Below are 14,875 nucleotides of genomic sequence, written 5' to 3'. Positions count from 1 at the left end.
TTATCTATCCAGGGAGGATCTTAATACAGTGAGGGGAGCTGTGAATAGTTTCAATTAAATCATTTCCACATAGAAAATCCCATGTTTAAATTTCAAACAAAGTCCAATTTTGTGCCCTCAATTTGATTTCTTGCAGCATCAGGGGAATATTTAAAATGATTAGGTCATTTGGCAGCGGGGCTCATAGAGTATGAATTTTTCACAAGAGCCCAACAGCACCAATGTCCTATATAGTTTTCTAAACCGAAGAAAGTGAGATGTCAGTTACCTTAAAGGATAGAATACCAGCCAGTAGAAATAACATGATTATTCTGGATAATATGAGCTGGAAGGAAAGGTATGAATGATGAGTGGCTAATTTAGTCCCTGTCCCATATTGGTCCAGTTGCCAGACAGGATCTCCTGCAAAAGGACTGCACTATCAAAACAAATTGACCTATCAATTACCGTCTTGACGGGCCAGCTGTCACAACATTAACACCTAGGCCCCCTGGCCTGCTGCAGTCCAGGCATACCTCCCGCAGATATCCAAGCTATTCCCACCGACTCTACAAATAGCACTGCTGGGTGATTTGAAAAGTCATAGTCAAATCGATCAAGAATACTTTGATTTATTAGGATCCCCATTAACCGACGCCAATGGTGACAGCTAGGCTTACTGGGGTCCAGACAAAGAAATATATGTTTTTTTTTTACAATTGAAATACATTTAAAAACATTAACATATGTTGTGTGTGTGTGTGTGTGTGTGCGCGCGCGCGCGCGCGCTTCTACCACATGCATGTCAGTACATACTTTACACACAACAAGTAGGTCACATGGGGAGAAGCGTTGTGCCTTGTGGTGCTTAATTTGTTTTTGGAAACCAGGTTTGCTGTTCACTAGTGCTATATTTTTTTTATTTTTTTTTTTTATTATTTTACCTTTATTTAACCAGGCAAGTCAGTTAAGAACAAATTCTTATTTTCAATGACGGCCTGGGAACAGTGGGTTAACTGCCTGTTCAGGGGCAGAACGACAGATTTGTACCTTGTCAGCTCGGGGGTTTGAACTCACAACCTTCCGGTTAGTCCAACGCTCTAACCACTAGGCTACCCTGCCGCCCCAATATATAATATATATATAATATATTATATATACCAATATAAGATGGTAGGTAATTTCATGCACTCATGGCTCTGTATAATACTGTACTGTACGTTTCCTTGAATTTGTTCTGGATCCAGGGACTGTGAAAAGACCCCTGATGGCATGTCTGGTGGGGTAAGTGTGTGCTATGCAAACAATTTGGAATTTCCACAACACATTTTTTATAAAAACAAGTGACTGTCTTTCTTCAACTTTTAGCCAAGAGATACTGGTATGAATAGTATTAATATCAGCCCTCTGATTACAATGACGAGCCACTTTGTCCTGGAACAGCTGCAGCTTAATTAGGTCTTTCTTTGCAGCACTTGACCATATGACTGGACAATAATCAAGGTAAGATAAAACTAGAGTCCACAGGGGTGTAAAGTCAAAAAAGTGATCTCTTTATTATGGATAATAGAAACTGGATGGCGTTCAGAGATAGATGGGAGGGGTTGAGGGGAGCTGAAGGGTGGGACAAATTAGTTTTAAAAAATAAGTAAAATATACTGTGTCCATAAAATGTATAACCTGGAAGTAGAAGCCTAACTTCTGTTGTCCATTAGTTTACTCCAATTAGGGGAATATAAAGGAAAATATATATTTACCAAAAACAATATGGGGGATTGGAAATGACGCAGACAATTACATTGATAGAAGCTACAATCTGCAATAAAGCTGATCTTTGTATAGTTTTTTCAAATGCAGGAACTGAGAAAGTTGTCCCCATAACACTTACCTGACCAGGAAAAGTCCTTATAAAACAGTCATACTAGGCCCTGGCCATGGGTTATAGCTGATCAAAAGACTTCTCAGAGCAGTAGTGTACTGTAGATGGCTCAGTTGTATCAAGGTTCAGGTTAGGTGTGGGGCTTAAGTTATTCCACCAGATACATTAAAATGCTCCCTCTGGGAGGGTTGAGGAGTGAAAAGTAACAGGACGAGGACAGTGATTATCAGCACATTACCAGTGCCACCCGACGCTCTTCCTTTCCTTTGTTAGAGATATGAACCTATAAGAAACCTCATATCACGCTGGTACCCACCAAGACCGAGCGGAAAGAACAGAAATACACACAGCAAGAGATGCTTCAAATAATTTGAGATCATCTAAGAGTGAGCGTCACTCTTCTGCTCTGGCGGCTACTTAAACTCTAACTTCCCCTCCCTCTGACACACACACACACACACACACACACACACACACACACGTCTCAATTATTGTATTGAGGAGGGGGGGGGATACGACACTTGAGAAGATCAGATTAGGGCTGAGCCGTGAACAATGGCAGCAGTGAGGGCTGTGGTTTGGCAAAGCCACCCTGCTGATTAAACAGCTCAACCCCGGGCGCTATACACAGGAGCACTGACACCTCACCACAGAGATACTATCCTCCTGTCATAGCCCTTCTCTATTCTCATCATCCAGCCTCCTCTCCCTCACTGCCCTGCCATCCTCTCCAGCCATCTTCACTCTCCTTTTATCCTATCCCCTCCAAGTGTGTTCACTGACATTGTCAATCTCTCCCTGACCCAGTTTGTAATACCTACATGCATCAAGCAGACCACCATAGTCCCTGTGCCCAAGAACACATATGTAACCTGTTTAAATGACTACTGCTCAGTAGCACTCACATTTGTAGCCATGAAAACAGCTACAACAGATCCACAGATGACACATGCTCTATTGCACTCAACAGTGCCCTTTCCTACTTGGACAAAAGGAACACCTACGTGAGAATGCTGTTCATTGACTACAGCTCAGTGTTCAACACCATAGTGCCCTCCAAGCTCATCACTAAGCTAAGGTCCCTGGGACTGAACACATCCCTCTGCAACTGGATCCTGGAATTACAGAAGCAATTCCCCCGGTGGTAAGGGTAGGCAACAACACATTCACCACGTTGACCCTCAACAAGGAGGGCCCCTCAGGGGTGAGTGCTTAGTCCCCTTGTAGTCATGGGTGAACTGGGAGTACACCCATGACTACTTGTCTGCGCACGACTCCATCATTAAGTTTGCCGACAGCACGACGGTGGTAGGCCAAAACAATGACGATATGACAGCCTATAGGGAGGAGGTAGGAGACCTGGCATTGTGGTGCTAACACACAAAACCTCTCCCTCAACGTCAGCAAAACAAAGGAGGTGATCATGGACAGCAGGAAACGGAGAGCCGAGCACACCATCACATTGACGGGGCTGTAGTGGAGCGGGAGCATTACGTTTCTCGGGGTCCACATCACTAAGAATCTATCATGGTCCAAACACACCAACACAGTCGTGAAGACAGAAGACAATGCCATGTCCCCTTCAGGAGGTTGAAAAAAAATGTGGCATGGTCATGCAGATCCGCAAAAGTTCTACAGCTGCACCACAGAGCATCTTGGCTGCATAACAGCTTGGTATGGCAACTGCTTAGCATCTGATCGCAAGGCGCTACAGAGGGTTTTGCGTATGGCCCAGTACATCACTGGGGTCGCGCTCCCTTCCATCCAAGACCTCTATACCAGTTGGTGTCAGACAGAAGGCCCTAGAAATGTTCAAAGACTCCAGCCAACCAAGGTCATAGACTGTTCTCTCTGCTACCACACGGCAAGCAGTACCAACGTAGCAAGTCTGGAACCAACAGGACACTGAACAGCTTCTACCCAAGTCAGAAGACTGCTAAATAGTTAGTTAAATAGTTTACCAAATATCTACCATATCATATCTACCTACATTACCTCATACCCCTGCACTGGTACCCTGTGTATATAGCCAAGTTATCATTAATCATAGTGTATTTTTTGAGGAGAGGGGATGGAGGGAGTTGTCATGATGGAGCGGAGGGGTGCTGTGAGAGAGGAGAGATTATATGCATAGTCCCTTAAGACCTTAATTTGGAGAACTAGAAAAAGCAGCAGCAACAGGACTGTTTGTGCATTTCAAGAGGCTGTAGCCAATATACACTTCCACAAAATAGTCCCAGTTAATCAAAGAAATCTGTCATTCGTTTTGATGCTTTTGCAGAGGAGATCTTTGTCGCACAATTTTACATCTAACGGAGTTTGGCAATAAAAACAAAAATGTAAAATTGATGAAACTGTCATCTCTCATTCAATGACAACAAAGACATTATTGAAGGACCCCTCTGTTGACCAATCACCAACGGAAGTTGCGTAAACTTCGGCTACCTACTTCTGTTTGCCTTCAGAAAACATTGTGTGCCCGAAACGAACAAAAGACATGACAAAATGTCATAATATATGCACAAACTCTTCCTGAACTCTTTTGGCTGGGAAGCATGAGGACGCCTTTAAGAGGTTGTGGACTCGGGATTCAATAGGGGTTTGTAGCCGTTGGCAAATCTGTTGTGATTTCAGAGTGGTCCAGAGATTGAAAGGGTCATGCTAGTGTATGGTGGCAGGCAAGGCAACCAGGGCTATATCTGGAACAGACAAAGACTTCTCTTGTCCTGGGGCCACATGACAGAACAGTGGAGCAAAGTAGACCTTTGGTAGATTGTTGCCTATGGGCCAAGCAAAAAACACTTTTGTAATGAGTCAACAGTTCCTATACTGCTGTACAGGCTCATCTGCAGACTAGCTAACATGCAGCAGTGCCCACTTTGCTCTCCCACACAGAGAAGTTAGAGGTAAACGGCACAGCCAAATGAGCCCTGTCCCTGCCTCTCACACCACAGCGTGACCAGACCAGAGCAGAGCCTAGCTCAGCAGAACACAGCACAGGGCTGTCTGGGTGTGTGTGTGTTTAGTACAGCTACTGCTGACACATCTTTACATACAACAAACAAAAATATAAAAACGCAATATGAAACAATTTAAAAGATTTTACTGAGTTAATGTTCATAAGGAAATCAATTAGGCCCTAATCTATGGATTTCACATGACTAGGTAGGGGTGCACCAACTGGGGAGCCAGGCCCAGCCAAACAATGTTTTTTTTCCTACAAAAGGGGCTTTATTACAGACAGAATACTCCTCAGCAACCCCTCAAACCCCTTTAAGACAATCCTGCAGGGGAAGCAGGATACGGAGGTCCTGGGCTGGCGTGGTTACATGTGGTCTGCAGTTGTGAGGCCAGATGGACGTACTGCCAAATTCTCTAAAACGACATTGGCGGAAACTTATGGTAGAGAAATGTAAAAAACCTGTGTAATGATCATGCCGTTTAATCAGCTTCTTGATATGCCACACCTGTCAGGTGGATGGATTATCTTGGCAAAGGAGAAATGCTCACTAACAGGGACAAATTTGTGCACAAAATTATAAAAATAAGCTATTTGTGCATATGGAACATTTCTGGGATTTTTTAAAATTTCAGCTCATGAAACATGGAACCAACACTTCACATGTTGCGTTTATATTTTTGTTCAGATACAAAAACAGCAAGCCCAAATGGGCCCCAAAGGTCTTTTCTCATCACTGAAATCGTCAGGATGATATTCTGGTGTTCTTATTAAGCAACCAGGGAGAATTGAAGATATTGTCAGTGTATGTTGAGGCAGAGAGGGGCGGCGGAGGAAGGGAGGGAGCAGAGGAGAGTAGAGGATTCAACCGCAGAGTATCTATCCAGTTATCAGTGCTGTTAGTTGGAGGGTCCCAGTCGACCCACATGGAGACCTAGTGTCTGCAGGACCAGGCTTTATCCTCACAACTCACACTGTAATTACAGGATGTTTACCTCCCCCTTGGCACAGATGATCTCATAACCACCACGTCTCACTGCAAAATGGGAGGCACTACAAATGGAACGCTGCAAATATAGCATCCTTGTAAACAGGATCACATCTTCAAACATGCGTTGGAGCTAACTTGCTGAACATATCTTCCTCTAAAGCTTTGTCGTCATTTCAGCACCCGGCTGTGAATAGTAATAATACAACCTTAGACTAGACTGATTTCACTAGATCTTTATTGTCATCTCTGGGTGTGCTCGCAGTCATGTCTGGGTGTGCTCGCAGTCATGTCTGGGTGTGCTCGCAGTCATGTCTGGGTGTGCTCGCAGTCATGTCTGGGTGTGCTCGCAGTCATGTCTGGGTGTGCTCGCAGTCATGTCTGGGTGTGCTCGCAGTCATGTCTGGGTGTGCTCGCAGTCATGTCTGGGTGTGCTCGCAGTCATGTCTGGGTGTGCTCGCAGTCATGTCTGGGTGTGCTCGCAGTCATGTCTGGGTGTGCTCGCAGTCATGTCTGAGTCGCTGGGAGCAGCAGTCATACAGAGGGACGTTTGTTGATGTCAGCAGACAGTGTCAGACCGACGCTGTTCCTTACAGAACCACTGCTCCATCTGTAATCAGTGTACTGTAATTACCCTCCAGCCCACAGAACTCTGCTACCAGCTGTAATAAGGGGGACTAAGCCTGGTTTATGCAGGGCTCATACAGGTAGCTATAGAACATGTCTCCTCATGTAGCTATTATAGCATGACATCTACACTCAACATCTTTCATTTGTTTGCATTTTATTTAACCAGGCAAGTCAGTTAATTTAAGAACAAATTCTTATTTACAACGATGGCCTAATCTGCCCAAACGATGCTGCGCCGCCCTACGGGACTCCCAATCATGGCCATTTGTGATACAGCCTGGAATCAAACCAGGGCCTGTAGTGTCACCTTTAGCATTGAGATGCAGTGCCTTGGACTGCTGCGCCACTCGGGAGCCCAACAGTTCTGGAATGGTGTCTTACTTTCACACCACTCTGGAGTGGGCTGCTACTCTGGAAACTCCACTCAACCTCACTCAACTGCGCCTCAATTGTTATATTGGTGAAGAAACGGTTCGAAAAGCAGCCAGGTCTAACAAACAACCGGTTTCCAGGAAGAACCAATCTAACCACACACACACACAGCTAATAGGTGTCTGCAGGTTTATGTTCAAAGTGAGGACGGCAGCCATGCCTCGGAGCCTCTAGCACTCTGGTCTTAAGATCACACCATGGCTGTTTCTCAGGTTTCAGTCTGGGCTTCGCTCCAGTTGATGATGACGCTCACCACCAGCAGGTAGGTCAATACAGCCTCTCAGTGTGATCAATACAGTGTTTCGAAGAGACTCAATCAAGGCAATTAGAGAAATAAAGGCAGCCGTTTGTTCTCCATGAAGCTACAGGAGGATATTGCCTGCTTAGATGTGTCAAAGCGGTTATTCTAATCAAGTTAGCTCAGCAAACATCGGCTTTCTTCTTTATTCTTAGAGAGAATGAACACACACAGCCACAACAATTGACATTGAGTTCTGGGCGGAAAAGCACTCCCAGAAAAGGAGAGGTATGTACATCAGACGTGGTACTTGGCTGGTGTAGTGTTTCCCCAGTGATAGATATGAGAGTGCCTGGGTGGTGGTCACAGACAGCTCATCTCCCTACATTTAAATGGCAGCTCAATCTGTAAATCAGTTAGCTAGCATTGATTTCTGCACTCAGAGGCCATGTCTATGGGAGTTGGCAACTGTATTAACAGTAATAGGCTTGAGCGATTTCCTCTAGGTTGCCCTGAGCCCCACATCCAGGGAGAACCACCACGAGGGGGACAGAAGACAGGTCCATTCTTTAGGGCCTCAGATGTTGTGGAAAGCTGAAGAAAAAGAAAAAAAAAATAGAAGAGGGAATGAATGCTGAATTGGTGTTGTGTTAATCCCCTTGTCTGTGGGCAGGAGAGTCTAGGCTGGTGAGAAGTAATTGCTGCTTGAAGCGATCCTACGTCAGCAGTCCCTCTTTCTAGAGCAGCAACAGTGGTGTGTCAAAGTATGCCTCAACACTGACGCATACTCACACGCAAAAAAAAAAAACAGGCTTTTCTGAAAGCTCTCCTTTTCTATTACAATCAAGACTTCTCTCAAATGTGAATGAGCTGCAACATAAATTGAGTCATGTCACCACAGTGGACTCGCACAGAACAGAATGCCTGATACATTTGGCCTGGAAGCACAAAAAGTCTGGGCGAGTTGTTTCAGTCCTAATGGTTTGCTGTAACACAATGAAGTACATGTGCTGCATGTCATGTCATAAAAGAGTACTCCTATAGTTTCATTACCAATGGAAATAAATAACAGGGCTGCCATATCTGTTGTTTCCTCCCAACTTAAAATAGACAAGGTTTCATCCCCCGAGACCGTGATCAGCATTCCTCAGCCATAGCCCAATAAAAAAAAATTAAAAACATCTAGTCATGTCCGTTGAAGAAGCCGTCCTTTGTTTCCGCCTTGCTTCCTTAAATCACCTCATCCCTGTCAAGCAGACAGCTGGGGAGGAACGTGGATATACACAGTGCACACTTTTAGACATTAAATAACCTTGCTTAGACATAACAGCACTTACATTGCCTTGCCCGCGTATCGTGTGGCCATGCAAGCATGTGTCTATATTTACATAAATGCAAGGCATGCCTATAAGCAATGTGTTTATATATATATATATATATATGACAGAGCGTGAGAGAGAAAAAGTGTGTGTCTCTTATGCAAAGCCTGTGAACTGTTCAGACATGTTCACACAAACCGAGCTGCCACTCTCACACAGTTTAAAGGAGAGGAAGACGCTGCCAAGGGAAATTTCCATCCCAGCTTAACTGAAAATGGAAGGTTAAAATAATGTCAATAACAAACCAAAAAAATATAAATAATCGAAGAACATAAAAAATAAATAGTGATGGAATCCACAGATGCTCAAGCTGCTGGGGGTAGGAGATTAAATGTCAATCAAAGCCCAAAACCTGAAGGGAAGTCATTGAACGTGTGCTTCCTGTTATTGAACACTCGAGTCTTTGGGATAAACTCAATATATTGCAATAAATTACTCCAGCTACAAACACCCATGTCAAAGCTGAGGTTCTGAATAACGTAGTATTTGTCCTTTTAGCATTCCCCAACTCCTGGTTCAGCCCCAACTCCTGGTTCAGCCCCAACTCCTGGTTCAGCCCCAACTCCTGGTTCAGCCCCAACTCCTGGTTCAGCCCCAACTCCTGGTTCAGCCCCAACTCCTGGTTCAGCCCCAACTCCTGGTTCAGCCCCAACTCCTGGTTCAGCCCCAACTCCTGGTTCAGGGAGAAAAGAGATCCATCATTCCCTTCTATCTGCCACAGGTCCAAAAATAGCATCTGGTGATGGTGGGGGGGAAATAGTTCAGAAGACACTTATCACGGACAAACAGGCGGGAGGAGGTTTCTCCCTGGCTTCGTCAAGCCAACAGGATATAGTGGTAAGGCTTTTCTCAGCTTTCTGCAGGTTACCACAGCACCAAATAAGGGACCTAAAAGGGCTTCTAGGAAGAGGTGAGATGTTGCACTTCTGAGAGGATGTCACACTGACTTTAGTTTACAAGTCCAAGCCAAGGACGGAATGTGTGATTGGAACCTGTCAAGAACTGATCCAACACACTTTATCCTGCAAGCTCCTCCAGTGATACACCTTGAATAAAGACAATGCAGCCTTATTCATTTTAGGGCTGAGTTTCAATTCGATAGCACTTTTTCAGCGATGCACCTTTTAAGGGCAAAGTTCCCGCTTTCACATAGATAGCATTCACGGAAAACACTGCATATGTCAGCTCAATCAGACTTTACCTTTAAACCTTGGTTAATGCTTTTAACAAAGGCAATGTTTACAGTGTAAAATAAAAACTAGTCTGATTGTTAATTCAAACATGCATTCTAGCTGTAGAGGAAGAATGCTATGTCGGACTTAATCCCAAATATGAGTCACTGGACCTGATCGAATAGAGTCCAAGGCCGGGATTCAATCTGATAACGCTTTGTAGGGGCAATGCAGCATTTCATCCAAAAATGCAATGTCCTCAGGAAATAGAAAATGTCATAGCTTTAGAAGCTTCTGATAGGCTAATTCACATCATTTGAGTCAATTGGAGGTGTACATGTGGATGTATTTCAAGGGCTACCTTCAAACTCAGTGCCTCTTTGCTTGACATCATGGGAAAATCAAAAGAAATCACCCAACACCTCAAAAAAAAAAATGTAGACCTCCACAAGTCTGGTTCATCCTTGGGAGAAATTTCCAAACGTCTGAAGGTACCACTTTCTTCTGTACAATCAATAAACACCATTGGACCACGCAGCCGTCATACCGCTCAGGAAGGAGATGCATTCTGTCTCCTAGAGATGAACGTACTTTTGTGTGAAAAGTGCAAATCAATCCCGGAACAACAGCAAAGGACCCTGTGAAGAAGCTGGAGGAAACTGGTACCAAAGTATCTATATCCACAGTAAAACAAGTCCTATATCGACATAACCTGAAAGGCCACTCGGCAAGAAAAAAGCCACTGCTCTGAAACCTCAATAAAAAAGCCAGGCTACGGTTTGCAACTGCACATGGAGACAAAGATGTACTTTTTGGAGAAATGTCCTCTGGTCTGATGAAACAAAAATAGAACTGTTTGGCCATAATGACCATCATTATGTTTGGAGGGGAAAAAGGGGGAGGCTTGCAAGCCGAACACCATCCCAACCGTGAAGCACGGGGTGGCAGCGTCATGTTGTGGGGAGCTTTGCCGCAGGAGGGACTGGTGCACTTCACAAAATAGATGGCATCACGAGGATGGAAAATTATGTGGATATATTGAAGCAACATCTCAGACATCAGTCAGGAAGTTAAAGCTTGATCGCAAATGGGTCTCCAAATGGACAATGACCCCAAGCATACTTCCAAAGTTGTGGCAAAATGGCTTAAGGACGTCAAGGTATTGGAGTGGCCATCACAAAGCCCTGACCTCAATCCTTATAGACAATTTGTGGGGAGAACTGAAAAAGCGTGTGCGAGCAAGGAGGCCTACAAACCTGACTCAGTTACACCAGCTCTGTCAGGAGGAATGGGCCAAAATTCACCCAACTTAGTGGCTACCCATAACATTTGACCCAAGTTAAACAATTTAAAAGGCAATGCGATCAAATACTAAATGAGTGTATGTAAACTTCTGACCCACTGAAGATGTGATGAAAAAAAAAAAAAAGAAGCTGAAACAAATAATTATCTCCTATTATTCTGACATTTCACATTCTTAAAATAAAGTGGTGATCCTAACTGACCTAAGACAGGGATTTTTACTAGGATTAAATTTCAGGAATTGTGAAAAACTGAGTTTAGGTCTACAATTTTGTTTCTGGTGTCCTTTGACAGCTCTTTGGTCTTGGCCATAGTGGAGATTGGAGTGTGACTGTTTGAGGTTGTGGACAGGTGTCTTTTATACTGATAACAAGTTCAAACAGGTGCCATTAATACAGGTAACTAACTAGTGGAGGACAGCGGAGCCTCTTAAAGATGAAGTTACAGGTCTGTGAGAGCCAGAAATCTTGCTTATTTGTAGGTGACCAAATACTTATTTTCCACCATAATTTGCAAATAAATTCATTAAAAATATCCTACAATGTGAATTTCCAGATTTTTTTTCTCATTTTGTCTGTCATAGTTGAAGTGTACCTATGATGAAACTTACAGGCCTCTCATCTTTTTAAGTGGGAGAACTTGCACAATTGGTGGCTGACTAAATACTTTTTTGCCCCACTGTATATGAGATGATTACTTTATTTTTCATTCCTTAAAGTAATCAAATAAAAACTAAGTAATATACATAACTGAAGTATTTTATTTATCATCACCTATTTTTCTATTGTTGTCTACCCAATGTGGACCTTATCAGAGACAATGGAATATTGTCAATGTTTTGGCAATTGAACGTTTACCCTTTTCGGCTTTGGAATTTCCATTAAAAAGCTCTAAAATCAATGTAACGTCATTATTTTCAAGGTAATGCCAGGATTCCCTCTTAGCTCATCTTTCAGTTCTCAGGAAGCATTTAGAGTCATAAGCTTATTTTCTGACGCTCACGCCGATCACCATTCATCAGGACATTAACAGAGTATTTGGTTTTGGCTCAAGCACATGCTTTGGCTAGCTGTTTGGGCTCCAACATATTCCTAACAGGAGCCCTGTGCTTCTGTCAAAACAATAGAGAATGGGAGCAAAGTGCACATGAAGCAAGACTTCACTGTCACTGTTCAGCATGGGGGGGTTAAGAGGGTGGCTATGATATGACCTCAGTCAAAAAATAAAACTGGCAGAGAAGTCATGGCACTAGAATCAGACGATCCAAATGACTGTCTGTCATGACAGTCCCTACTCCGTCACACTCAGTTCAGTTGAAAGCGCAAACACACACACTTACACCACGTTAATTAAACTTTATTACAGTGCCCTAAGGTGGACACAGCTCGTTTTTGTACATGCTGGTATTACCGAAGAACCTGACTAACCAAAGTCACTATCAAATCGGCTTTGACGCAACCTTGAGATTTACGCTGATTGCAACAAGTGGGGGTGTTATGAGTTAGAGGGGCAAAATGAACAGATCCAGAGTACAGACAACAGAATAAAATGGAGCCAACCAAAGATATTTGTAATGTTTCAATTCTCTAACATAGTGAGCACTTCACAGACTGCAAAACTGCAAGCCAGAGTCTATTGCTTGCGGTTAATCATTATCGATTAGGACCTACATTGACACATGCCGTGAATGATCTGCCATTGCTTGGAGAGGTTTGAAGAACCCATTACATCCATGAGGTGGTTATCATTAATAGGCACAGCTGAAGAGCAATCAAAGTAAATCAGAAATATTCCCTTAGCTTACAATATTATTATTTATCCTGCTACCATTCAATTTCTTCTAATCCCTGCCTACATTTACATACTGCAGTATTTGAGTCAAAGTATCCCTGCACATTGTAAATGTGGTACTGGCACTGTAGCTCACATTTCAGTTTTGAATTGTATTTACTTTTTTTTTTTTAAATGAGTTATGGTATTTTGATATTGAATACTGCACTGTTGGGTAAGGCTTGCAAGTTAAGTATTTCATTATACTTGACATGTTCAGACCTTAGGTTGTAGACTGTTAAGTGATTAATAATTATTTCAGGCCTGGGCCTGAAGGCTACATTATGCTGGTATCATTTAGAAACCACTAGATTGGTGGTGTCATTTTATGTTAGGATATGATCGTTTTTACGGTCTGCTATTTGACTGTAATAAAATCTTGACAACTTGCTGTCAACGCACGACTTTTCTATTTCGAATACTTGAAGAGTTGAGAAAATTCTGGTGGTGAGGCATTCCCCTAATGTATGACAGCAGGAGGAGCGCGGGCTCAAATTTGTGTTTACTGGTTCTGACTAGCCTACTCTGTTCCAGTTGCGCACTGGAGGCTAGAGAACCTTCTATGAAATTAGACAAAAACGCGGCTATGTAACTAGCTGTACATCAAAATGGTTAATGAGAGAGATTCGGTAGCATCGCAGGATACATGGCCTAGTCCTCGGCGCACACTCTGGACCTCGAAGCTTTACCACGAAAATGTCCTCTATGCATCATGATGCCTAGTCTCGAAAACCCGAACCTAGGCAACAGTCTAACTGAGGCTTATGATTGGGTTGAGACTAATCAACGCCCGTTAGGTCGCAAAATTACAATTCAATTAAAATATCGCCAGCTCACAACACCGTAACTGCATACAATGTAGCAAGTGTTCATGCGATTCTACATCGATTGGATTCAGACATTATAATGGAGTGCTTGATGGTACATACCCAACAGGAGCAGTTTCACTTCTCTCGCCGCCTTCTCCCCATCTTCTCGAAGGTTTTTGTCAATCATTTTGGACCGCTCTTGTGCAGCTTTATCTTCCTGACTCACTGTGCACCCCATGGTTCCAAGTGCACGCTTCAGGACTGCTGTTTTTCGGACAATATCACACAAAAAATGTTGCCTATTTAGGACTGTATGCCTGGGAGCGTTTAAATAAAAAAAAAGCGTTCCCAGAACAGTGTTGTGAGGTTGAGAAATTAAACTTCCCCTTTGAGAAAAACGACTAGGATATAAGTTTGATTCGTCCACAAACCAGCAAACAAATACTTTTTTCGATTTAGTCCCAATTCAGTTCTATTCCAGATGTTTATTTATTCGTTTTTAATATTCCAAAGCCAAATTTGACGCCTATTTTTTCAACCCCAGTGATATGCTATCCAAGCCAATACGGAAAAGTAATTTGTCTGTCATTACGCGGACACTATGAGTAACAACAATTTCTTTTGAGGCGCGTCAAAAAAAATCAGTCAAGTTCACTTTTCAAGATTAGCCTCGCAGGTTACAACGCAAGGAAATGGGCCCACGGAACTTCAGTAAAAAGTATTCCAGCTGTGAAGACGGCAGAGCAGATGGATTCCGTTGCCAACTTGCAATGTAACCAAAATTCACATACCCACTGTGAAGAAGCTATTCTATTTTCTCTTCTTCCTCTGTGTTTAATTTAGTCGTTAAGTATGTGAGTGCCGTTATGCATTCTTCTCTTCGTAAAGATTTATCACGTACAAAGCCACACCCGTAACAGGGTGAAGTTCCTCAGTCTGGCGGACAAAACGAAGACAGTTCTGTCACCTCCCAATCCCCTATGCTCCCAATTTAGCAGTGCCAGCCCGTTGCGAAAAACGCCCACCTACTTTGCTTCATGGAAAATGTAGTGTTTCCCTGAAATTGTAGTCTCACTCCTGCGTTCAAATCAAATCACATTTTATTTGTCACATACACGTGGTTAGCAGATGTTAATGGAGTGTAGCGAAATGCTTGTGCTTGTAGTTCCAACAGTGCAGTGATATCTAACAATTCCCCAACAACTACCCAATACACACAAATCTAAAGGGCTGAATGAGAATATGTACATGTAAGTATATGGATGAACAATGGCTGAG

At 43.2% G+C, this 14,875-nt stretch overlaps 1 protein-coding gene and 1 long non-coding RNA gene across 2 annotated transcripts in view; both read right to left on the bottom strand.

The window, feature by feature from the left end:
- The window catches only part of LOC110494281 (guanine nucleotide-binding protein G(i) subunit alpha-2), a 111,858-nt gene extending 97,246 nt beyond the window's left edge, over positions 1-14,612 (bottom strand). Inside the window, exons 1-2 of the mRNA XM_021569224.2 lie at positions 14,389-14,612; positions 13,718-13,861 (exon numbers count right to left, since the gene is read on the bottom strand). Coding sequence (XP_021424899.1) covers positions 13,718-13,835 — 118 coding nt within the window. The 5' untranslated portion in view covers positions 13,836-13,861; positions 14,389-14,612. The remainder of the gene's footprint in view (positions 1-13,717; positions 13,862-14,388) is intronic.
- On the bottom strand, positions 619-5,228 carry LOC118940484. The gene is made up of 2 exons (XR_005037030.1): positions 1,141-5,228; positions 619-887 (listed from the first exon to the last, which is right to left on the bottom strand). It is a non-coding gene; the product is annotated as an uncharacterized LOC118940484 (long non-coding RNA).
- Positions 14,613-14,875: the final 263 nt, after the last annotated feature.

The sequence above is a fragment of the Oncorhynchus mykiss genome, chromosome 17 (assembly GCF_013265735.2).
Source record: "Oncorhynchus mykiss isolate Arlee chromosome 17, USDA_OmykA_1.1, whole genome shotgun sequence".
NCBI classification, from domain to species: Eukaryota; Metazoa; Chordata; class Actinopteri; order Salmoniformes; family Salmonidae; genus Oncorhynchus; species Oncorhynchus mykiss.
The sequence above is the reverse complement of the archived record's forward strand: the minus strand, read 5'-3'. Positions and strand labels throughout refer to the sequence as shown.